The sequence below is a fragment of the Chiloscyllium plagiosum genome, unplaced genomic scaffold, assembly GCF_037043375.1.
Source record: "Chiloscyllium plagiosum isolate Xiang-an unplaced genomic scaffold, Cpla_swu_hap1 HiC_scaffold_32, whole genome shotgun sequence".
Taxonomy (NCBI): Eukaryota; Metazoa; Chordata; class Chondrichthyes; order Orectolobiformes; family Hemiscylliidae; genus Chiloscyllium; species Chiloscyllium plagiosum.
In genome coordinates, this window is record NW_028270170.1 from 6,020,279 (window position 1) to 6,046,746 (window position 26,468).

At 39.8% G+C, this 26,468-nt stretch overlaps 1 protein-coding gene across 1 annotated transcript in view; it reads right to left on the reverse strand.

The window, feature by feature from the left end:
• Positions 1–9,961: 9,961 nt before the first annotated feature.
• The window catches only part of kpnb1 (karyopherin (importin) beta 1), a 42,764-nt gene continuing 26,257 nt past the window's right edge, over positions 9,962–26,468 (reverse strand). Inside the window, exons 15-22 of the mRNA XM_043674807.2 lie at positions 25,972–26,116; positions 23,936–24,018; positions 22,136–22,243; positions 21,424–21,567; positions 21,001–21,106; positions 20,799–20,913; positions 20,116–20,277; positions 9,962–11,906 (exon numbers count right to left, since the gene is read on the reverse strand). Coding sequence (XP_043530742.1) covers position 11,906; positions 20,116–20,277; positions 20,799–20,913; positions 21,001–21,106; positions 21,424–21,567; positions 22,136–22,243; positions 23,936–24,018; positions 25,972–26,116 — 864 coding nt within the window. The 3' untranslated portion in view covers positions 9,962–11,905. The remainder of the gene's footprint in view (positions 11,907–20,115; positions 20,278–20,798; positions 20,914–21,000; positions 21,107–21,423; positions 21,568–22,135; positions 22,244–23,935; positions 24,019–25,971; positions 26,117–26,468) is intronic.

Below are 26,468 nucleotides of genomic sequence, written 5' to 3' on the forward strand. Positions count from 1 at the left end.
CCTGCTTCTACCCCACTTTTGGGAACTTTGTATTTTCCTTTATTATTAACTTGGTGACTTAGTGGTTAGCACTGCTGCCTCATAGCACCAGGGACTTGGGTTCAATTCCAGCCTTAGATGACTGTCTTTGGGGAGTTATGCGAGTGTCTATATGGGTTTCCTCTGAATGTTCTGCTTTCCTCCCACAGTCCAAGGATGTGCAGGCTAGGGTGGATTGTTCATGATAAATTGCCCAGAGCGTCCTGGGATTTACAGTTCAGGTGGATTAACCAGGGAATGCAGGGTAACATAGATGGGGTGGGTGTAGGTGGATTTGATGGGCCAAATGGGGAGCTTCCACACTGCAGGGATTCTTTGAATCTTCTACGATGAAATTAATTCCAGATACGAGTCATACAGCATGGAAACAGACCTTTCGGTGCATCCTCATTCATGTACTTACCTAAATGTCTTTTAAATGTTGTAACTGTACCCACATCCACCACTTGCTCTGGAAGTTCATTCCACACATGAACCACTCTGTGTCAAAAAAATGCCCCTCGTATATTTTTAAAATCTTTCTCCACTCACCTTAAAAATATGCCCCCTAGTCTTGAAATCCACCACCCTAGGGAAAAATGCCTGCCATTCACCTTATCTATACCTTTCATGATTTTATAAACCTCTCTAAGGTAATGCCCTCAACCTCCTACACTTTATTGAAAAAAGTCCCAGCTTACCCAGCCTCTCCCCTTAACTCAAACCTTCCCTTCCCAGCAACATCCTGGTAGATCTTTAAAATCTCATACTCTGGGTGATATGTTTTATTTCCTAATATTCCCTCTGAACCTCCTGCCCTTATGCTAAATCTATATCCCCTGGCTACTGTCACTTCTATGAAGGGGAAAATCTTCTTGCTAACTACCCTTTCTATGTCCCTCAGGAATTGTACTCCTCAATCAGGTTTCCTTTCCTCAGCTTTCTCTGCTTGAAACAAAACTGAAGCCTATCTATTCTCTCTTCATAGAGAAATCACGCCAGCCTAGGCAACATCCTTGTGAAGCTCCTGTGCACTTTCTCTACTACAATCACATCCTTCCTAAAGTGTGGTGACTAGAACTGCACACAATCTTCCAGCTGTGGCCTAAATAATATTATGTACAGCTCTATCGTAGCTTCCTTGCTCTTGTATTCAAAACCTTGATGAAAACAGCTAACTATTCTATATACCTTCTTAATCACCTGTCCTGCTGCTTTCAAAAATCTATGAACATGCACACTAAGTTTTCTCTGATCCTCTGTACTTACAAGGGTATTCCCAATCATTTTGCATTCCCTTGCCTTGTTCATCCTCCCAAAAAAATGCATTCTCACACTTTTCAGGATTAAAATATATTTGTCACTTTACCCTCTGTTGCTTCTATGCCACTTCATGCCCCACATACATTTGCAGTGATTTCTGGAATGTCCTCCTTTATTACTGCAATGATAGTTTCTTTTATTAATAATGCAATAGCACCATCTCTCCTACTTCCCTCTATCATGCGTAATATCATGTACCCAGGTCACTAGGGAGTACTGATGAACAAAGGGACCTCAGGACAAGTCCATTGATCCCTTAAGGTGTTAGCACAGGTAGGCAGTGTAGTGAATATGGCATATGAGATGTTTGCCTTCATTAACTGGGGCATTGTATATAGGATCATGGAAGTCCTGTTGCAATTTTATAAAACATTAGTTAAGCCAAAGATGGAATACTGTGTGCAGTAAAAGGCATCTGGATGGGCATATGAATAGGAAGGGTTTAGAGGGATATGGGCTAAGTGCTGGCAAATGGGTCGAGATTAGGTTGGGATAACGGTTGGCATGGACGAGTTGGACCAAAAGGGTCTGTTTCCATGCTGTACGTCTCTATGACTCTATGACTTTTCTGCCCACATGACAGGCCTATCCATATAATCCTTTAGTCTAAGGCTTTACTCCTAACTATGTACCATATCATCTGCTGAACATCACTCCTATATTTATGTCCAGATCATTAACATATGTTACAAATAGCAAAGAACCCAGCATACCACTGGACACAAAGCAACCTTCAACCAATGTCCTCTACCTGGTGCCTAATTGCCCTGCATCCCATGGGCTCAACCTTTCTTGACCAGTCTCCCACAGAAGACCTTGTCAAAGACTTACTGAAGTCCATGGATATGCCAACAACTGCGCTACCCTCATATGCACACCTAGTCACTTCCTTGTAAAACTGGATCTAATTTGCTAGGCATGATCTCCCCTTGACAAACTATAGTTAAAAATCACACAACACCAGGTTATAGTCCAACAGGTTTAATTGGAAGCACACTAGCTTTCGGAGCGACACTCCTTCATCAGATGAAGGATCACCTGATGAAGGAGCGTCGCTCCGAAAGCTAGTGTGCTTCCAATTAAACCTGTTGGACTATAACCTGGTGTTGTGTGATTTTTAACTTTGTACACCCCAGTCCAACACCGGCATCTCCGAATCTTGACAAACCATGTTGGCTATTCTAAATTCATCCATGCCTCTCCAAGTGGAGATTAATTTTGCCCCTCAGGATTTTACCAATGGTTTCCCTAACACAGAAATTAGAATCTGCAGCACTTCTTGAATAGTGGCACCTCACTTTCTGCACTGAAGTCCTCTTGCACTCTTCCTGTGGCCAGAGAGAATTTGAAATTAATTTCAGAGCCCTGGCAATCTCCCCCTTGTCTCCACAGCAGCCTGGGATACATCTCATCCAGTCCTGGGAAAATATACAATTTTGCATGTTAGGCACCAGACTAAACCCCCTCAAAATAGATTAGGAAAATAAACTAGATCCCAACTTTTTCTTATTTTAAAGGAAAGTGTCAGGCATTGTGTTCTGGATGCAATTTGATTGGTCAAACTTCATTCTTAAACTACAGTTAAAATACAAACAAAAGAAAGAAGAATTGCAATCAACTTAATTCTACTGGAAAGCTTATCAGAATAATTGATTACTTAACAACAACTGTTTCATTATAATAACATCCCATAAATAGATGATTGATAAAGGCAATTCAGTAAAATAGATTATCTCACTTCCCATTCTAGCAGTAGGAAGGGGATCCAAGCTTTTATCTGGAGGAGAGGACGGGATAACAGCTTCAACATCTAGCTTCAAGAGCCCAGCAACTACTGAGTTAAACTAATTACAAAATTAAACTAAAATCTTGATTTTGTGGGAGCTTGACCCCACCCCTTCATGATGCTTCTATTGCTCCACTTTTTGATTAGTCTTTGAAATGTGGCTGGCACATTTTTCATACCAAATAGCATGACTTTAAACTGTTACAGTGCATTTGGTGTCACAAAATCCAAATTTCCTTTGTTGTTTTGAATAAAGGTACTTGTTAGCATCCTCTGAGTAAGTCCCACCTTCTCAATATAGTCTTCCAAACGTGAATCAGATTTTGTAACTGATAGTTCTCACTTAATAGTTGGGTACCATCTGGTCTTGGCACCATTACTATGGGTGAGCTCCATTTGCTACAACTCATTTTGATTATGTCATCTCTGTGCATGCTTTCAATCTCTTTTTGAACCAGTGCCAACTTTAGAGGGTTAAATCTAGAGGGATATTGCTTAATTAGAACAGCATTTCCTAGATCTGCATCATGCATAATTAGATTAATATTTCCCAGCTTGTTCCCACATATCTCCCAATGTGATTGTAATAACTGTCAGATCATTTTGATTTTCCCCTGGAAGATGACAATTTTTGAAAACTTCCTCATTGTCCAATTTAATTTGAGGACTATCTAATTCAGAATCATCTGAACTTGGTTCTTTACTTTGTGTTGTCACCAGTAACATATTCCCTTTTGGCCTTCTTTCCCTATCAAAATACTTTTTGAGCATATTCACATAACACAAAGTGAGATTTATTCCTATGTGTCATTCTTATCAAGAAATGCACCTCACTCAATTTCCTTTTCACTTGCTGAGGCTCACTAAAACTTGCCTTTAACTGGTAGCAATACTGACACTTTATCTCCACAAGCAAAACTGCAAATTTTTGATTTCTAGTCTGCCTCCTGTTTCATCACATGCTGTGCTACTTTTAAATGCTGTCCAGCCAATTCACCCACCCTATTTAATCCCCATAAAATTTGACACATCATTCAAATATATAGTCTCCAAACTCAGACTCACCAATTTCTCCTTAAGTACTTTCAGTGGTCCTCTCAGCTCATGCCCAAAAACTCATTCAAATGGACTGAATGTAGTTGGTTCATTAGGTGCATCCCATTTGCAAAAAGTACAAGTGGAATTACTTTATCCCACTCCTCTGATAATGTGGACTATAAGCCTTCAATGTGGTCTTGAAAGTTTGATATCGCTGCTCTAGTACGGTATTTTGTCCTTGAGTACATTCTAACACATGGACAATGGCATAATGCAGGAAGTAAAAAGCTTATTAAGGCATGTCAAGTAGGAATCATCTTTGTGTTGACCACAAGAGATGGGAGAGATACTAAATGAATATTTCATGTCAATTTATACTGTGGAGAGAGAAATAGAGTCTTGAGACTGCAGAGAAATAAATTTTGATGTTTTAAGAAGTTAGCATTATAGAAGAGAAGGTTTGGGAAGTCTTAGTGAATATAAAAAATGGATAAATTTCCAGGATCTGATCTAATGTATTACCAGAATATTGAGAAAAATAAAGGGGGAAATTGTGAGAGTTCTTTGAGAAATATTTACATCATCTACACATACAGGTGAGGTGCCTGATGACTAGAGGGTGGCAAATGTTGCACCTTTGTTTAAGAAAGGCTGTAAAGAGGAATCAGGGAACTATAGACTGAGTCTGACTTCAGTGGGGGGAAAATTGTTGGAGGGGATCATAAAACTTAGGATGTATGGATATTTAGAGAGGCACAAATTGATTAGGGATAGTCAGTATGGTTTTGTGCAAGGAAAATCATACCTCTCAAACTTGATTGAGTTTTGTGAGGGAGTTACTGAAAAGATTGATATGTGCAGAGCAGTAGATGCAGTTTCGTAAAGCCTCCACATGATCGACTAATTAGTAAAGTTAGGTCACATGGGATTCACAGTAAGCTTGCCAGTACAACACACAATTGGCTTAATGTCAGGAAGCAGAGAGTGGTGGTGGAGAGTTCCTTTCTGGACCGGAAGCCTGTCACGAGCAGTGTTCCACAGGGATCATTTCTGCATCATCTATTGCGTGTCATTTATATTAATGATTTGGATGAGAGCATAGAAAGCATGGGTAATAAGTTTGTAGACGACATCAAAATTGGTTGTATAATAGACCACAAAGAAGGTTTTCTAAGATTACAAAGGGATCTTAATCAAATCGGTCAATGGGTTGAAAAATGGAAGATGGAATTCAATCTGGATAAACACAAGGTATTGCATTTTGGTACAACATGCAAGGGTAGGGCTTTCGGTAGTGTTGTGGAATAGAGGTGCAGGTACATAATGCTTTGAAGTTTGTCACATGTAGACAGGGTGGTTAAAAGGGTGTTTATCACACTTGCCTCAATTGCTGAGTCAGCAAATCATGTTGAGGTTGTACAGGACATTAGTAAGGCCTCTTCTGGAACACTGTTCAGCTCTGGTTGATATTACTAAGTGGAGAGGTTTCAGAAGAGAGTTACCAGGCTGTTTCTGGTAATGGAGGTTTGAGTTATAAAGAAATGCTGGATAGGCTGGGACTTTTTTCCACTAGAGCATAGGAGAGGTGATAAAATAATGAGGGGTATAAATAGTGTTAATGGTAGTCGTCTTTCCCATAGGATAGGGGATTTCAACACTTCAGAACACATTGTCCTTTCACCTAAATAAAGACTTTTAAAAAACATTGCCTTTTTTTTTTAAAAAGACACGTGTGGAATGAACTTTGGAAATTATATGGGTACATTATGTTTGAAACACTTGTACAAGTATACAAATGTGAAAGGTTTTGGAGCGATATGGACCAGGAGCAGGCAGGAGTGACTAGTTTGATTGGACCAAAGAGACTGTGTCTGTGGTGTACGACTATGACTCTACATTCCCATAAACAGCTGTAATCAGATAATCTGTTTTAATGTTGAAGTAAAAGTAATGATCAGGGAGTGCCACAACCTTTAAAATAAACATTTTCCAGTGTCCCTATTTGTTGAAAATTACATTTTTAAAAATACAGAAAACGTTTGTCAAAATGACCTGGTACCTTTTATTCCAACACATGGAAAAAGCAAACAGAGCCACCTGTTAATTGTCAATTTTCATTGTTCTCAAACTTTCACTTGTTTGGATGTTATGAAGCACCTGCAACAGATGAATTCTGGATCACTGATGAGAAACTATCACTGAACCACCTCACTAGCTTCAATGAATACAGAATCACTGCCTTTAATTTATAAAAATAAAAAAAGAGGGGCAGTAGAAAGGTGGAGTTGGATGTCCGAATTGTGTATACATAAACTGACTCCAGTTCTTCCATTTACCATCACCATATAGTTGGGGGCAATAACAAGAGATACTCTAGATACAACTGTATTGGCAAGAGAATCAAATCAATGCAGGATTACAATTAGACATAAGGATGATTTATTTCATTGCGTAAAAAGCAGTGAGGGAGAGAACTATAAATCAATCATAGATGTACAGCACAGAAACAGACCCTTCGGTCCAACTCGTCCATGCTGACCAGCTATCCCAACCTAATCTAGTCCCATTTGCCAGCACCCAGCCGAGATCTCTCTAAACCTTTCCTACTCATATACCCATCTAAATGCCTTTTAAATGTTGCAATCGTACTAGCCTCCACCACTTCCTCTGGCAGCTCATTCCATACATGTATCACTGTCAGCATGAAAAAGTTGCCCCTTAGGTCTCATATCTTTCCCCTATCACCCCTAAAACTATGCCCTCTAGTTCTGGACTCCCCCACCCCAGGGAAAAGACTTTGTCTACTTATCCTAGCCATATACCTCATGATTTTATAAACCTCTATAAGGTCACCCCTCAGCCTCCAATGCTCCAGGGAAAAAAGCCCCAGCCTATTCAATGTCTCCCTCTAGCTCAAATCCTCCAACACTGGAAATATCCTTATAAATCTTTTCTGAACCCTTTCAAGTTTCACAACATCCTTCCTATAGGAAAGACACCAGAATTGCATGCAATATTCCAAAAGTGGCCTATGTCCTGTACAGCTGCAACATGACCTCCCAACTCCTGTACTCAATACTCTTACCGATAATGGAAAGCACACCAAACACCTTCTTCACTATCCTATCTACCTGTGACTCCACTTTCAAGGAGCTACAAACTTGTAGTCCAAGGTCTCTCTGTTCAGCAACACTCCCCAGGACTTTACCATTAAGTGTACATGTCCTGCAAAGATTTGCTTTCCCAAAATGCAGCACCTCACATTTATCTAAATTAAACTCCACCTGCCACTCTTCAGCCCATTGGCCCATCTGAGAAAGATCTTATTGTAATTGGAGGTAACCTTCTGCGCTCTCCACGACACCTCCAATTTTGGTGTCATCTGCAAAATTACTAACTATACCTCTTATGCTCATATCCAAATCATTTTATATAAAATGATGAAAAGTAGCACTGTGGAACTCCACTGGTCACAGGCCTCAAGTCTGAAAAACAACCAGTGGCGATTTTGGTTAGGTCTGTTTCAGTATAACCAAGCAGAAACCTAGTTATACAACTGTAGATACCTATAACATGAGAATAAGGTCACTTGGGCTTTTGAGTCTTCTCTCCCATTCAATAAGATGACTAATCTCATTATCAGGAATAGACTGGGAGGTGAGTAAATTCCTGGAAAGAGTATGAAAGTTGTCTTCAAGTGTACAAAAAAAATTGTTATTCAAACATGTAGATGCCTCAAAATGTCTTGCAGCATCCAAGGATTTCATAAAAAATGGAAAGGTAGGACGGACAGCACAAGTAGGGTGAAGGCTAAGGAATAATGATTACATGGAAACTAAATCAACTCTTCACTCAAAGTTACAAATATATTTTAGTTGTTGATTGCATTTTTTTGTATCAGTAAAGTTCTAAATGGAATACAGTGCGAGGCAGAGAGAATAGAACATTTGTTAACTAAAGTACTGCTGCTGCCCTTCGAATCAAGATATCCTGCCCACCTGTGACAATTTTCATGAAATAAAAACAGCTGGAAAAACACATCAGTTCTAGTAGCAACTTTGAGCTTAATGACCCTAGCAGTATTTTGCTTTTACTTAGACAAATTTCACATCCTAGCCATCATTGGTCTCAAGTAGCATTGTTGATCCAAATCTCAGGGTACCAGATAATCTCAACAGCAGAGGTTCACTCATTCATCTTAAGTCACCATATTTCCAAACTAACTCATTTTAGTACATCAATTGTCTAACATACTTCAGCCATACAATTATCCCCAAAATGCCACATATCACTTATTTGACACCTTTGTTCATTCAATCCACCCTTACTGGTGTTTGCACTTCATAATTCTCACCCCCTTTGTATTGGGACATAAAAATCTTTGGTCACGCATTTTGTTATGACTTCAGTCGAAGTTATTCCCTCCTGTAGAATGGAATTTATTAGAATGATACTTGGGAATGAGGGATTTTAGATAAAAGCAGAGAAATTGGGCTTATTCTCCTTACAGCAGGAATTAAGTATGATCATGAAGTTTACAATGTTCCTAACAATTTTAACATGGCAAACGAGGATATGTTGTTTTCACGAGTCGGTAATTTTATTCCTAGGTACCCTTGTACCCAAGATGGCACTCTGGCAACATTACACACTTCACCGTACTAGAGTGCACATGACAATAAAATCTAAATCTAACTAGTGGTCACAACTCCAAGATAATCACAGCGAGCTAGATGATGAGAAACTTCCTTAATCAGTTGTGATTTGGAATGCACTGCATAAGATAGGGGTATAAATGGATTCCATAGGTGGCAGGTTCAGAACAGAGTTGGATACATATTTGATACTGCTGAATTCAGAAGACCAGAGATAGGGTTGGAGAATAGTCCCAGCTGGGTAGTTCTCTCAGGATCCAGTACAATTTCTATCATAGTGCCATTTTTCTATCAAAAGCAATACATGAACATTTCATTTTATTGGACCTTTGATAGTCCAAAAGGTTTACATCAGTTGTCCATGCAAGTGTCAGCATTAAGTGACAAATTCCACAAACTGAGGACAGCTTAAACAGAAAGATTGACTTTGTCCACTGTCCAGTCTCACTAGCAAAAATTTCAAAGATAACTACATGTTCTTTTGTTCAAGTGTTAACTCTAAATAGCAGCTGCTTGACTTCAGACCAGAGCTGATCTGGAGATGCACTGAAAATGTTATCAATCTCATAACCCATTAAGTGAGAGGGGAAAGCACACCATCTTTAATCCCAAGGGACTGCTAAAGACAATACATCTGAGAAAAGCTATTTCTAAACAGTCATTGGCAGTTTTATCACGACTCTACAGTGCTATAACATTGACGAGTTATAGCTGCAAATGCGTGGGTTTTGTTTAATTATTTTTCCCCAAATAACTACCACAATCTTGAACCATTTTAAGGTACCACAGACAAAAATTTAAATTTGAAGGTCCATTTAGTTTGGATAGCTTCACTTGTTTTAGAAGTAGTGACTGAATGGAATTTCAAATCAAACCCACAGCACTGAGTTAATTATATTTAATAGGGTGAGCATCAAAGTGAGAAGATAACATTTGCACAGGCTTGAAACACAGTTTCAGTTGATAGCTCAGTAGACTCTAATCTTGGAAGACTCAGTCTATGAAAGGTCAAGTTAATCCAAACATGCTTTTTTACATGCTACTTGAATGCATAAAGGGTTGTTGTTCACTATTCTGGAAGAAGCAACTAAATAGTGAATAAAAACTACTGAAGATCAATAAAGACACAAAGAACACTTACTATTTCTCAGTGTACTTTATTATCCTGTTTTCTACAGCTGAAAGCCCACAGGACAGCAACAGGTAGCACTGAGGAATGATCAGAATTCCCCATCAGTACGATCTCCAAAGTACAAAATAAAGGCATGAAAAGGCCCAGACCTTTCCCAGTTTGCAATTATTAACTGGATAAAACACCCTTTTGCCAGTGTAAATACATGGTGCCTCAACTCTCAGCCTGCAGTGAAGTGGGATGAAAACAGCACCAAACTGTATTCACCTGACACTAAGGCACATATCCAATACCCTGTATACAGTTGTTACATTATTGTGTGGAAGTATAGTTGTTTCAGAATCACAATGTAAGACTAAGTACAAGTTGTGCTGGGGAATGTTTTGACACTTTTTAAATTCAGACTTTGTTGGAAAAATATGCCACTTTTGTTTTACAAGTGTCTCTGGTCTAGTTAGCGTCTGATATCAAGAGCAGCGAGACATCAATACCACAATTTTTCTTTATTTTCCTAATCAAATAAAAGCAAGATAGATCACCAAGTCGTTTGAATGGCATCCTACATGCCTACTTTCAATATGAAATTTGATTTTGTTTTCCTCCAAACTCTTTAGAAATCCAAAGCATGACCTGAATACAATTAATAAATCTTTGGCACTCTATGTTGTTTCAGCTGCTACAGTACAAATTGTGGAGGGGAAAGGGGGGGGTTCCAAAGTGCTATCCGGCAGATTAGGGCATGATGCATTTTCATTTTGATTTCTTGAACCTTTTCAAATCCCTCTGCATCATTTACACTTTTTCACAGTTTTATTTCTCATTACAGGGGAAGAAAGGCTTCTTTTTTTTTCTTTTAAAGAGATAGTATCCTTCATGATGTGAAGAGAAAGCAACAAGCCCTCAGCCAACATGGCCATCAATTCAAAAATACCTGGTAGGCAAAAGTGGTGGTATGACAATGATGGCAAGATACAACAGTGGGGATATAGTTGCCACCTTGACCATACAGCACTATTATGGTTATTTCCAAATACCTGTCACTGATCACCAGATTTGCTTGACCACGATCCCTTTGTTAACCTACATGCACTGAATTTAGAGGTATGGAAATAAAACATCTAAACACACCATTTATCTATCTATCCCAGCGTTCTTGTAAAACACAACGCATCGTTATTTTTCAAAGCAAATGGCAGTAACACTGCTAAAAATAGGCCACCTTTAATTAAAGGTCTATACAAAATTTTGCTGCATTTGAGAAACTATATGGATATTTTCAAAAATAGTTGGAATAGGTTAAATGGCATGTTGTTTGGATCTGATTCAGTGGATGAAAATATAGCCAATGCAAGCTATTTAGAAAGGGGATACCATCTCCTTAAACTAGGCTGAAGACTAACTAAAGCTTCGCACAAGGAAGCTCTGAACATTCATCAGTGTTTCCCAATAAGAGCAACTCTCATTCAATTCTTTTGTGCTGCTTCAGTAGATTCAACTCTTTAATGCAAATGCTAACCATTTAAGTAAATTGTAATGTATCTGAAGTAGAGAAAGTGTATGCCTTCTCACTCACACACACTCATCCCTGACCAAGAACCTCAACCTCATTATTCATGCACGAATTTCCACATAGTACGATTACATCAGCCAGGCTGAGGATTCAATTTTCCTCCCAGCAGCAATGTCCATAATCCTTTGAATTTATTTTCTTAAAACACTCCCGCTGTTTGAGAGAAAGGGATTTCTTCTCGTTCTTTGTTGCAGGTTATGTTGGCCTCTGTTTCGGCGTTCAGTCCAAGATACTGCTGGATCAGGTGGTGTGATGCAAACCTCACTCACTCATTCTCACATTCTCAAACATTCAACATCCTTGCACACTCCTCACTTCTGTTCCAAAGATTTGAGAATTCCAGTGGGGCCTCAGGTGTCTTCCTCATCCCAATGCTGTCAGAATCTGGAACAAAAAAAGATACCAGCTGAAAATTCCCCAGTGCAGCTCTCAAACCCCAGGATGCTCTTGTTTGGCACTACCATCTAGTTCAAATTAATTATTTTAGAAAATGCGAGAGGTCAGTACAGCTGCTCAGTTATCCAACGCTAATCTATTGTTTGGTGGGCATTGAGCCAGACAATGGCTCATTTAGAGGGGGAAGACTTTGGAAGTCAGCTGCATTCCCTGAAGCTCTGATCTTCTGAACATCTGCTCCACTGTAAACTATCCTACATCCAATCTTTTTCACTTTCTTTCATTCTACAACCTTGAATTAGAATCTTTGCAAGTCTTGCCTCAGTGTGGAAAATATTAACTCTCAAACATCAACCCTAGTCTTGGTTGAATCTGTCAATTCTAGTTGCACCATTGTCCCACTTATTATTGTTATATGATTGGTAGGAATGCCTGAGGCCAAATGGAATGAGGGAACAGCATTAGTGTTAATTGGACCTGAACTGTGGTATAAATATGCAGAGTTAACAAATAAAGGGGCAAGTGCTTTAAGGAGTGTAGCTAATGGAAACAAAACTCTCATATTTAAGGCTGATCTAATTCTTGATCCCTAGTGGAATCAAGAGTTATGGCAGAAGGGCAGGAAACTGGATGAGTGTCAATCCTATTGAATGGTGGAGCAGGCTCAAAAGGGCCAATGGTCTAGTTTTAAATCAGATGTGGTGCTTGTGTAAATATATTTGATTACATGCAGCAACACCAACTTGTCATGACTGCATTATATAATCCCATATAATACAAGAGAAATTTCACTGCTACAGAAGACAGCAACTCAGTCAGTCCTGTTCCTCTAGTGAATTTCAACCAAGGTGTGATACAGGCTAAGTGGGAAAGAGCATTTGCTCAGATGTGGGAGGTTCCCATTTCTTATGGTCTCATGGTCTTAAAGTATAGGCTTGAATTCAGTTTAAAAGAATTACCTTTTGGAGTATAACATTGATTTAGCCATCCTCTACTGCCAATGTAAAGTTTGGGATAGGATTACCCACCCATATTCTGAGAGTGAGCCTTTCAGTGAACAAATGTAGCTGGGTTACTTCTTTGATCAAAGACCAATCAAGCCTTGGTACTTCCATTGCTTATCTTGTTTCTGCAAGGTCAAGTTTTTTCAGAATTAAAACCATAAGACACAGGAGTGAAAGTAAGGCCCAGTGACTCCACTGCAGCACTTAATTATGGCTGACAGGCATTTCAACTCCACTTACCAGCACTCTCCCCATAGCCTTTAATTTCTGAGATCAAGAATTTATTAAAAGTCTTCAAAGAGGAGATTAATGGCCCAGCCAGCCCACCACGCTCTGGCTGAAGAAATGTCTCATTTCCATTCTAAACACTAATTCTAAGGCTGTGTCCATGGGCTCTAATCTCTCCACCTAACAAACAAATTTCCAGCGTCCACCCTTTCTCAGCCATGCATTATTCTGTAAGTTTCTATTAGATCTCCCCTCAACCTTCTAAACTCTAATGAATACAATCCCAGGATCCTCAGCCATTAATCGTATGTTAGGCCCACCATTCCAGGGATCATCCATGTGAATCTCTGCTGGACATGCTCCAGTGTCAGTACGTCCTTCCTTTTCGATGTCCAGACAGATTGCTGGCTTTCCCTGGTCTGACCTACTTGTTATCTCTTCAAAGAATTCAAAACAGGTTTGTCAGGCATGACATCCCCATACTAAATCCATGCTGACTTAGTCTAATCTGACACTGCATATCCAAGAATTTAGAAATCGCATCCTTAACAATGGATTCTAGAATTTTACCTCCAACCAGAGGTTAGGCTAATGGGCCTAAAGTTTTCCATATTTTGTCTTGATCCTTTCTTGAACAAGGGGGTTAGAATAGCGATTTTCCCATCACCTGAGACATTCCCTGACTTCAGTGACTTTTGAAAGATCACAACCAACGCCTCCGCTTTTTCCTCAGCCACCTCCCTCAGAACTCTAGGATGTAGTTCATCGGGGCCAGGAGATTTATCTATTTTTAGACCTTTTAGCTTTTCTAGCACTCTTTTGTAATGGCTGCCATACTCAACTAAGCCCACGACTCTCCTTAACTGTTAGGATATTACTCATGTCTTCCACTGTGAAGACTGACGGAAAGTATTTAAGTTTTCAGCTATTTCCTTATCTTCCAGCATTAGCCGTCCTGCATTAATTTGGAGTGGCCCAATTTCTACTTTGGCCTCACTTTTGTTTCTTATGTATTGAAAGAAACTTTTGCTATCATTTCTAATACTACCGGCTAGCTTACCTTCATGTTTTTTTCGTCTCCTTATCTCTGTTATCCTGTTTTTGCAGTCTTCCTAATCTTCTGATCTCCCAGTGATTTTGACCACTTTATAGGCTCTCTCTTTGATACATTTCTTGACTTCCTTTGCCAGCCATGGCTGTCTAACTCCCCCACCCTGCCGAATAATCTTTTCTTTGGGGTGAACCTCTGTACTGTGTCCTCCATTACACCCAGAAGTTCCTGCCATGATTGCTCTACCGTCTTCCCGCTAGGCTCTGCTTCCAGTCGATTTGCATCAGTTCCTCTCATGCCCCTGCAAATACCTTTGTTTAACTATAACACTATTACACCCGATTTTGCCTTCTCTTTTAAACTGCAGGCGAAACTCTACTATATTATGACCGCTGCCTCCTAAGTGTTCCCTTACTTTTAAGATTTTTATAAAAGTCTGGCTCATTACATAGCACTAAGTGCAGAATAGCCTGCTCCCTTGTGGGCTCCATCACAAGCTGATCCAAAAAGCCATTCCTGTAAGTATTCCATGAATTCCCCTTCCTTGGATCCACCAGCAACATTATTCACCCAGTCTACTGCCATATTGAAGTCTCACATGATCACAATGACCTTGCCTTTCTGACAAGCCCTATCTCCGGATACATCCTGTACCCCTGGCCCTGACCACTGCTGGGAGGTCTGTACATAACTCCCATTATGGTTTTTTTTGTCTTTGTCGTTCCTCAACTCCACCCACAGACTCCACATCATCTGACCCTGTCATTCAGTGCCACAGATTTAATTTCATTCTTAACTAACAAGGCAACCCCACCCCCTCTACCCACCTCTGTCTTTGATATGTTGTAAATCCTTGGATGTTTAAATGCCAGTCCTGAAGCCCCTGCAACTATGTCTGTGATGCCTACCATATCATAATCATTCACGATGATTTGCACCATTAATCTTTGTTACGAATACTACGAGCATTAGCACCTTAATGCTAATTTTATTATCCTCTGATTTCCAACATCTCTAGTAATATATCCTAAGTTATCCTTCCTTTTTGCTTCATTCGTAGTCTACCTTGAACTTAAACCCTGCACACAAGCTAACCTGCTGCTTATCTTTCTACTTGACTCCATACTCCCTGTCGCTTTCCCTTTCCCTTGATTCAAGGAACTGATGAAAATCGACTGGAAGCAAAGCCTAATGGGGAAGACAGTAGAGCAACAATGATAGGAGTTTCTGGGTGTAATTGAGGACAGAGGTCTGTCCCAAAGAAAAGAAAGATTATCCGGGGTGGGGGTGGGAGGTGGATTGGATTCAGATCATTTGAACACTGATGAATATTTGGACTTGCATTGATAAAACTTATCACAATGATATCTGAAAACAGCTTGAGGGGTGAGGTCAGACTGAAATTTGGAAAGGTGGAAGATCATACTATGGAAGTTTACATAATTCAGCAGATTATATGCAACACCGCATAAATTGGATTTTGAAATTTCCCAATCTGTGCACACAAATTTTGGACTATTCCAAAATATAAAGTATGGCCTTCTAGTTTCGACTGGAGTTAAAATTTGTGAATAAACATACACTAGAACAAATATCAAATGCTCAATTCCGACAAAAAAAAAACTTTCCTTCCCAGCAACATTCATAACAAAAGGTCAAATTGACATATGACAAGAAAAGGGAGGGCACAATGCTAATTGGTGAGACCTGCTACATACTGGCAGTAGGTGACATTACAGAAGGAGAACTGTAGTTAACAGAAATCAGGACAGAAATGCTACTGATAATTTTAATTTGGGATTTGCAATAAGCAAACAAACTCCAGAAATGCTTAGGGTGCAATTTTAGGTGTAAATCAAAGTACCACTAAACAGTGAAATGCCCCAAACTCCAGTGTATTCAAAATTAAACTGAAATGGAGGACGCAGAGAAAGGATATGGTGGATAAAGATCATAAAAAAAGGGGCATTGTATTGGTCACAAGCATTTTCAGTTTAGCAAAAATTTATTGGCTACCTAGTCTCTCAATTGTGCAGTATTGAGACAGTAGATTCATGTGTACCATAAGGCAGCCATTCTGCCCATCAAGTCTGCTTTGCCATTCGATGAGATAGTAACTGATCTGATAATCCTTAACTGCTTTCTAATAAATGCAATATTTTCTCAATGACATGTTAAAGTTAACTACCCTAGTCACTTTTTGTTGGCTCCATCCCTTTTTCAACAAACACTTTCCCAAACCTGAGACTTTTCCAGAATCTAAGAATTCTGGCAAGATTACTACCAGTGCTTCCACTATTGCTTGAGCTACTTCCTTTAAAATCAAAAGGATGCAACCTATCAGATCTGGAGAACTTGTCAGCCTTTAGTCCCATTAGTTTCCCTAGTACTTTCAATTTTTCTAGTAAGGTTTTAAAAGGTGATCGGTTGTTCAACCATTTTTTCTGCTAAACTCCTTTCCCGGTCCACCTAAGCCCTCATTGCCATATAAATATCCTCAGTTGTTTGACACGTTTCTTAAACTAAATGCATAATTCTATATTACAGTCACTGTTCTCTAGTGGACTTTAAACCTGTTTATTTTACATTAGATTACACATTACTGGATCAAAAATAGTCTGAGCCATAAAAGAGAATAGAAAAATAGCTGTAAAATTCAAGTCTGGCAGTACCTGTATTTTCCAGAGTTCTAAAAAGTCACCAGACAAAAGGTTAATTCTGCTTTCCCTCCATAAAGAGAAAAAGCGTGGCGCTGAAAAAGCAGCCAAAAAGCTGAAGAGTCAACGTTTCAGGCATAAGTCCTTCCTCAGGGATTTTATGGAAGTGTGTGTGTGTGTGGGGGGGGGTAGGGCAGGAAGGTTGCTTGGAGGGCGATAGAGAGATGAAGGTGGGGGGTGGGGGGGGGGGGGGGGGGGGGAAGAAGGTGATATGTCAGAGCGGATGCCCTCCAGCACATCATCTCCAGTTCATGTGCACCTCTGCCCTTGAACCCCACCCCTCAACAAGAATAGAAACCCCACCAATTTCTGGACACAACCATCCTCTGCCATTTCCACCAACTAGAGTCAGATCCGTTTCCCTCCCCAATCAGCATTCCACAGAGACCATTCCCTCTGTGACCCCTTCATTAGGTCCATGCCACCACCAACCCACCCTCCACTCCTGGCACCCTTCCTTGCCACTGCAAGAGGCACAAAACCTGCACCGGAACCTCCCCTCACCTCCATGTAAGGCCCAACAGGATCATTCCACACCTGGCAGAGATTTTCCTGCACATCTAAACACCTCACCTATGTATCCGCTGCTGCTCTCGATGTGGTCTCCTCTACATTGTGGAGACTGGATGCCAACTTGCAGAACAGCTCAGAGAACATCTCTGGGACACATGCACCCAAAACCCCCAATGCCCTGTGGCCGACCACTTCATAGACGTGCAAGTCCCGGGTTGCCTCCACTGCGAAATCCAACCCACCTAACACCTGGAGGAAGGACACTTCATCTTCTGCCTTGGAATCAGTCCATTTCACAGTTTCCTCATCTTGCCGGCCCACACCTTATTCCAGATCCAACCTTCCAACTCAGCACTGTCCTCTTGAACGGTCCTACTGGTCCATCTTCCTGCCCATCTATCTGTTCCACCCTCTGCTCTGACCTATCACCATCACCCGCCCCTCAATCTAATTATCACCTTCCATGCTACCCTCCCCCAGCCCCACCACCCTCCATTTATCTCTTAGCCCTCTTCAGCTCCCCACCCTGCATTCCTGAAGGGCTTATGCTTGAAATGTTGACTCTCCTGCTCCTCGGATGCTGCCTGACCTGTGCTTTTCCGGCACCATACTTTTTGACTGATCTCCAGCATTTGCAGTCCTCACTTTCTCCTTGCTCTCCATCAATGTTGCCAGACCTACATTTCTCCTCTTTGTTTAGGTTTCAGATTTCTAGCATTGCATTTTTCTTTTCATTTTAGCCTGATCTACAGTTGGATCCAGAACACTTTCAGGAAACAGTCCAAATACAATATCTTCCTCGTGGCCACTTCTGCCCATTTAATGGTCTCCGATCAACATTAAAGTTGTCCATGATTAATGAACTGCCTTTTCTTCAGGCATGCCATTATCTCCTGATTTATTTTGTGTTGTACATTAGAGCTGCTGTTTGGAAGGGTGCGTTGTCTAATCCCAGACGTATCTTCATGTAATGTTTGAAATTCTATCCATTCAGATTGTACATTATCAGGATCCAAGGTCATTTCTTGCTAACACATTTCAACTTATACGAACAAAGTTACCCTACCATCCTGACTATTTGTCCTTGTGAGGGAAATGGATTGACTAAAATGTCACCTAAATGGAGTAGAAATGATCAGGACAATTTAAGGAATTTGTTGCAATTATTCGTTATTAAAACAGCTGGAATCAACAACTTCATTAGTGAAATAAACTTAAGTCAATGAAGCACAGAATAACCTGAACATGGTAAATGATACATGTTTTGCAGGCAGGAATAAGGAATGGGAGTGCAATAAATTCAAAATAGATCTGCACAAGTTAGCAAAGTACACTTGTAGATGATAGGGAGTCTGTTCTTGGCAAGAAATTTTAGTGAGATAGTGTTATGGATTTAAAGGAATAGGATCAAGGAAAGAGCATTTCTGTATTATGTTTTGAAGATTTGGCAACTACATTGACAGTCAACAATAATACACGGTAAAGAAAATAATTGTGGACAAATGAATGAAAAAACTTCAGGAGGGTCTGGACTTTAGATTACTAGATTCATGGAGAAAGTGAGGTCTGCAGATGCTGGAGATCAAAGTTGAAACTTTATTGCTGGAACAGCACAGCAGGTCAGGCAGCATCCAGGGAACAGGAGATTTGACGTTTCGGGCACAGGCCCTTCTTCAGGAAATTTTAGTGAGATAGTGTTATGGATTTAAAGGAATAGACTCATTACTAGATTCATTACTTACAATGTGGAAACAGGCCCTTCAACCCAACAAGCCCACACCGACCCTCCGAAGAGCAACCCACCCAGACCCATTCACCTACACTTACCCCTTCATCTAACACTACGGGCAATTTAGTATGGCCAATTCACCTAACCTGCACATTTTTGGACTGTGGGAGGAAACCCTTGCAAACACAGGGAGAATGTGCAAACTCCACAAAGTTGCCTGAGGCGGGAATTGAACCCAGGTCACTGGCGCTGAGGTAGCAGTGCTAACCACTGTGTCGCCATCAAAATTCCTCACTGATGCCCTGAAATCAGTGAAGGATTCCTTTAAATGCTTCCAAATAAACTGTTTCCACAAGATTTACCATGTGAAAATGCTTCAGAAGCCCCCAGCCCTTCATTCAACAATCTTGACTTCACATGACCTCGAACCTCCACATCATCTCCATCTAATAAATTCTCCTCCAGGAGCACAAGTGTTCTCAATAAAGGCTTTTATAAAGTTGAGACCTGCCCAAGATTGTTAACTCTATCCAAAATCACTGTACTCCAGGAGAGAATAAAAACTAGCCAGAAGTCAATTCCTTTTCCTTCCCAGTGTTAATGTGGTTAGTTCTCCTCTGAACTGCATTTTGGATTTCCAAATATGTCACCTGACTTTTAAATACAATGGGGAAAATAAACAAAGGAATAGAGTCTCAATGTGGTCTCTGGTGTTAACACATACTTCCAGATTTAAAATTTTAAAAACACTTTGTTCTCCCTTCTCAGTGGGATCATAATTAGAGAATGGGCCATTAAAATTTTTTTAAAAATCTAGTTAAACGAGTGCAAAATGCATAGAATTCAAAAAATTGCCCATTAAGTTTACTTATTTTAAAACTTGTTATAAAAACAAGAACAAAGCCACTGAAGATAACCAGTATAATAAGCATCCTAGGCAACACAGATGTCTTACCAAGCTTGATTTTTCAGTTTTCGAAGCTCTTTAGTAGCCCATGTTGCCAAAGTTTTAGTTTTGTTCGTTTTTGATCGTCTTCCTTCAGTCAATAATTCATGAATCATAGGCCTGGCTTCAACTAATTTCAGTACATCCTTCCCAAATGCTGTACACAAGTCTCTGAAAAACAATTCAAGAATCATAAAATGAACAGGTCTTTAAAAATAAACTCCCTGGCCTCGCACATAATCAGTTTTGAATTTCTAGAGAATATACACACCTCCAGAAAGAATGTATGAACAAGGCCATGCATTTACTTACTTGGAAAGCATATTAGAATCAGAATCCTACAATAGCCCTCACACTATCCCTATAACCCCACATTTCCCATGGCTAGTCCATCTAGCCTACACATCCCTGGAAATTACTGGGTAATTTCGCACAGCCAATCCACATGACCTGCATATCTTTGAACTGTGGGAGGAAAACTGAGCACCCAGCAGAAATCCATGCAGAGAGAATGTGCAAACTTCACACTCACCTGAGTCTGGAATCAAACCCAGGTCCCTGGTGCTGTGAGGCAGCAGCGCTAACCACTGTGCCAGTGTTGAAAAAGTGGAAAACTACTGAAGTTGTAAATGGGTGACCTCTCATTAACAGCTGTAAAAAAAAAATCATTTCCCTTATCTAAAGACGCTTACCCTATCAGTCCAGCAGCACAGGCAACTACCCCATCTGTGTGATCTTCATCTCGTGCAATGTGATCGATAAAAGAGAGAATGAATTCTACTCTTGGTTGCACCAACATCACATCAGCTGCAGAAGCAAATGCAAGTAGTTTTAAAACTAACTACATCCAAATTTCAAAAATTAGATTCATTATCTTTGAACAATTAAACTTACGATGCACATTCTCTTGGTCACCCTTCAGACCTTGAATAATACCAGTATATGCCTCCAAACAACCTTCTCTTAGTTCGTTCAGGTAATCCACCATATCATAATCTGTCTAAAAATAAGTAAGAACCTTAGCACAGCTGACTGAAGTGCAAATACATGCATAGTTCAGGTACAACCTAAATTTATTAAACAGGATCTTTATAAAAATCAAGTGTAAGAAACCAAGTCTTCGCAATTAAAAAACTTGCTTAATTTACTGATGGTCTACAATTATATAAAACAGAATTTATCTGGTGTACAAGGTCACGATAATAAAAATTATAAAGATATGAATTAGTTCATCATATTATCAAGTTAACTACACTTTTTCAAACGAGAAGTCAAATTGTGTTGCAGTGGGGTTTAAATGCTTTGAGTTGGACTTACTTTGTCTACTTGAGCTTGTGATGCCTGTTGGAGGGTATCCAGGACAATATCTAGATACTTCTTAAATTCTCCTGCAATAGCAAGGGCAATATCCCCAAACACAGACAGAATCTGTGGCTTAACAGATCGATGGACGTTTTCATTCTGAAAGAAAAGGAAATTACATCCAATGTTCTAAGAAAATATTTAAAAATCCTACAATAGCTAGAACCCAATTTTAGATAATACAAACATACAGCAAATTTTGTTTTAACCAGTGCCACATGAACCGGCAAAAGTGATACAACACTGGAAGTTTATTGTATTATCACAATCTCCGCAATGTCTGAATAGTCAGTTGAGGGGGAGTGAAAAAGTTTGGTTTTATTTAAGGAAACATTGCATTAAGTGATTTATGTTGCAAATGAAGTATAACAGTAGTGCGTATATCCCCTGTATTATGCTATTACTTTGTATAGTCTTTTTACATTGAAGGAGGTCCATGTAATCAACCCAAACACTTGATCAACTGACACTCCCAATTCCAAATGTACCAGCAAATAAAGCATTTGCTGTACTTCAGGAAAACCTTTAATCAATAAAGCAAATTGTCTCAATCACCACTTCAGCATAAATTGAAAATTTATAATTAAGTCATAGTAGTTTGAACAAACACAAAGCTTTCTAGATGTTAATCAAGAAATTAAATCTGATATTTTAGATGCCAACTTACCCCCAGATTCTCTAGCAAAAGTTGCATCATTTCGTCACAGAAAGGTAGCATATTAGATTGAAGGGCTCTGCACAGGTCTCCAACTAGGCCCACTGCCGCAAGACACACCTTCAAAAACATTAGTATTTAAAATAGTAGGCCAACTTTGACAAACCAGGTTATATTTAATAATTATAGCTAGCCCAATATCCCAGTCAGTGATGGTACTTCTCTGCGGTATTACAAGAATGGAACTTCACCCATACAAATTTCCCATATAAAATCTTAGCACCAAAGGTTGCAATTCTATTTGGTATCAAGCCTCACCAAGCTAATTTCCACTGAAAGAAAATTCTAATTTGATCCATTTCATCAATCAATGCACAGGTTAAAGCCTAGGCAATGTGAAATATGTGCCGATAAATAAGCCATATACAACTATTTTTCTCTATCACACAAAACTAAGTGAGCACCAGCGTTACTGACTTTAATTTGCTCCTGAAAAAGATGCAGAGATTGCTCATGCTATGTTCTCAAAGTAATTACAAGCCGATAGTTAATTGTCAAGTTACTGAAAAGTTCTGAAAAATATTGCAGGTTCCTTGGGTCTCTTATTCATTAAACCATCTTAGACCATAACACATAGGAGCAGAAATTGGGCCATTCAGCTCACCAAGTCTACTGTCATTTAATCATAGCTGATAAAACTTCTCAACTCCATTCTCCCATTTTCTCCTCACAACCCTAGATTCTCAAGAACACCTCAGTCTTAGGTATATTCAGTCACCTGGCCTCCCTAGCCTTCTGTGGCAATGAATTCCATAGATTTCACCACTCTCCGGCTGAAGTAGTTTCTCCTTATCTCTGTCCGAAAACTTCTTCCCTTCACTCTAAAGACGCACCTTTAGGTCCTAGCCTTTGCTACCAATGGAAGCATCTTCCCAACATCTACTCTGTCCAGGCCATTCAGTATTTTTTATTTTTCAATTCATACTCCCCTTATCCTTCTAATCTCCATCGAGTATCAGCCCAGAATCCTGAAATGTTCCCCATACGTTAAGCTTATCATTCCTGGGACCATTCTCGTGAACCACCTCTGAATATGCTCCTGGGCCAGCACATTCTTACTGAGATATAGCGTCGAAAATTGCGCACAATACTCCAAATGTGGTCTGACCAAAGTACTCGGCAAATAAACTAAACTATTAATCCACATTTATATCATGCCTTTAAAATAGCAAAAATGTTGTGGGCCAGGTTGAGCTTCAAAGAAACTGTATGATAGACTGAAGTACATCGTCAAGAGATTCCCTCTGCCTGTGCTAGTGGACATTTGATCTAAACAAACAAGTTTTGCTATTTTGTCACCATTCAGCATAACCAAAAAAAAAGGTGGATTATTTATCCTTAATGGCTGCACTGGGAGCTTTTGAATGTTCCAGATTGTATTTTGGTTTCTTCTTCCATCATCTGAGGCTAAAAAAGGAGAAAAAGTAGGCACTTGGGATTGCTGCAGAATAGTGACTCCACTTCACAACTAATTCATGCCTTGTGAAGTATTGCAAGAATGTGAAAAGGTACAACAGAAGATCATTTTAAAAAATTACATTCAAGATCAGGTAAAGACAAGTAGTTGGGGCATGTTTTGGGGGAAAGGATGTTGAATAGGAAGGGAAAGATACAGAAAGTAAAGATTAAAAGCCTACTTAGATGATGCCTCGTCTGCAAGTGTTTCAGAGCAGATGGAAATTACCTAGTAAACCTACCATCAGGATCTCCTCCCACTTCCCACCCATCCGCAAAAAAAAAAGGCATTCTTACCTGATATTCTGCATAATTCTTTAGTCCAATCCCTAGATAGGGTTTGAAGGCATCCATGTACTTCAAAAACTCTGAACCTAGTACTATAGAAAAAGGAGATTGATACTCATCATTTTCTAAGTGTAAGGAAGAAAATTAGTTGCTCAAAAATGTAAACTGGATAATTAAAGCAACAGCATTTTAATCTTGCACAACTCAACACACCAGTTATTCATCCATACTAAAATGGATCAATAGCAGACTCCGGTAGCTAGTAATAGCTAATTTTAAAGTTTGGGGAAGGAGCTCCTGGATTTTGATCCCACAACACTGAAGGGACAGCAGTACATTTCCATGTGAGGAGGAGGAGCAATTTGGTGGTATTCCCACAGTGATGATGGCACACTGATTAGCACTGCTACCTGTCAGCGCCAGGGTCCCGGATCAAACCCTATCCTCTGGTGACTATGTAGATTTTGCAGATTCTCCCCATCATCGGTGTAGACTTCCCCCGGGTGCTCCGGTTTCCTCCACAGTTTAGAGATGTGTTGGTTAGATGGACTGACAATGCTCGATTATCCAGTGTCCAGGAATGTGCTAAGTGGATTAGCCACAGCAAATGTAGGGTCACAGGGGGAATGGGGCAAAAAAGGAGTAGAGTGTGGGTCGCTCTTTGGAGGATCGATCAGTGTAGACTGGATGGGCCAAATGATCTGCTTCTATATTGTAGGAATTCCATGTTTTATGATATCTGCCCTTTCCCTTCTATCTGGGAATGGTTATAGGCTTGGAAGGTACTGTGTAAGGAGTTGTGAATTTCTGCACTGCATCTTGTAGGTGGTGCACATTGCTCTGCCTGAGGGTAAGTGTGTGGTGGGTGGGAGTTGTGTATGCAGTGCCAAATCCAGCAGACTGCATTGTTCTAAATGGTGCCAAACTTCAAGGGTTGTTGGATCTGCCCTCACCCAGGCAAGTGAGAAGTACACTCACTCCTAAATTGGCAAGCCAGGAGCTGAGTTAGTAACAGCAGGGTTCCTAGCCACTCCATTTATACGGTGCTCCAATTTCTGATTAATGGTAATCCCAAGTATACAGATAGTGATTCAGTGATGATAATTTAGTATGTAACTGAATGGACTTATTAAATAAGGCTTAGTACATTCCAGATATCTTCCTACATATATGAATTAGCAAATTACTTAATGGATATTTAAATTTCAACACAATTCAATCATTTAGGGACTCAATTTCTATTTGTGGGATATAGAATCAACTCATTCATTTTGATGTAAGTGATCCAATTATTCAAGGGTACACACAGTGCAAAGTTTGCACTTAAAGTATTAAAAACGACCCATTTCAAGGAGGGATGCAAACTAAGTTGAATTAAGCCCACAGTACTATTATAAGTTGTTGATCTTTGAAAGATAACAATACAACTGTTCATACTTTTAATGGTAGAATCCCAGTGTGGAAGCAGGCCATTTGTAACATTGGGCGAGCACCAACCCTTCAAAAAGCATCCCACCCAGACCCACCCCTACTCTATCCCTGTAACCTGCATTCCCCATGGCTAATCTACAACCCTGGAGTGTATGAGGAATTTAGCATGCTCAATCCACCTAGTCTCATCTTTGAACTGTGGGAGGAAACAGGAGCACCCAAAGAAACCCATGCAATAATGGGGAGAACATGCAAACTCAAGGTCGCCAGAAGGTAGAATTGAACATGGATCCCTGGTGCTGTGAGGCAGTGCTAACCATTGAGCCACCTTCTGCCCAGAGTTTGGTTGTCACTAATTTGAGAACTCAAAAATTCAATTCTGCACAGGAAGGATAGAATTTAAATCAGATTAATTTTGATCACCCATTCCTTGATTGAAACCAATTGAAATTTTTGTTCCAATGTTAATCTTGATGGAAAAGCAAAAATATCAAGAATAATTGGTCTTGGGAAGAAGGTGGGTTAGGCACTTCCCAAATAATAGAATATTAAAATGAAACTACACTTCACATTTGTACAGTTCTTCCACTGCACTCTTAAATGATGAAGCATACCTTCAACTAGAGTGCTGACAGCCATGAGGGCATCTTCCTGCACACCTCCGGAGCCAGCAGTGCTCTGGAACATCCTTAGCAGTGATGCCATCACCACATCAGAAATCTGTAGTGCATCCTGATGCTGCACCTTCCGCAATACATTCTAAGGGCAAGACCAATTTTTTGTAGTAAATCTATAAATTTGTTATGAAAACCTAAACACATTCAGATTCATTCATAATCACTATTTCTGTATAGTGCATGAGCTTGTCAGACATTCTATGCAAGAAAACATCACATAAATCCAACTCAATAACTGCCTCAATTAATGGACATGGATATTCTACTTAAAAGCTCTACTATTTTTCATATGTTTTTAGCCTGCAGCAGTAAAATAGCTTTAAACTAGAAAGCAGGGGGCACCTTGCAAGTAATGAAAACATGCTAATAAAACGCACAGGGAGCCTGACAAAACAGAACAGAGTAGCACTATCCAGCACAAAAATCAAGCTCTC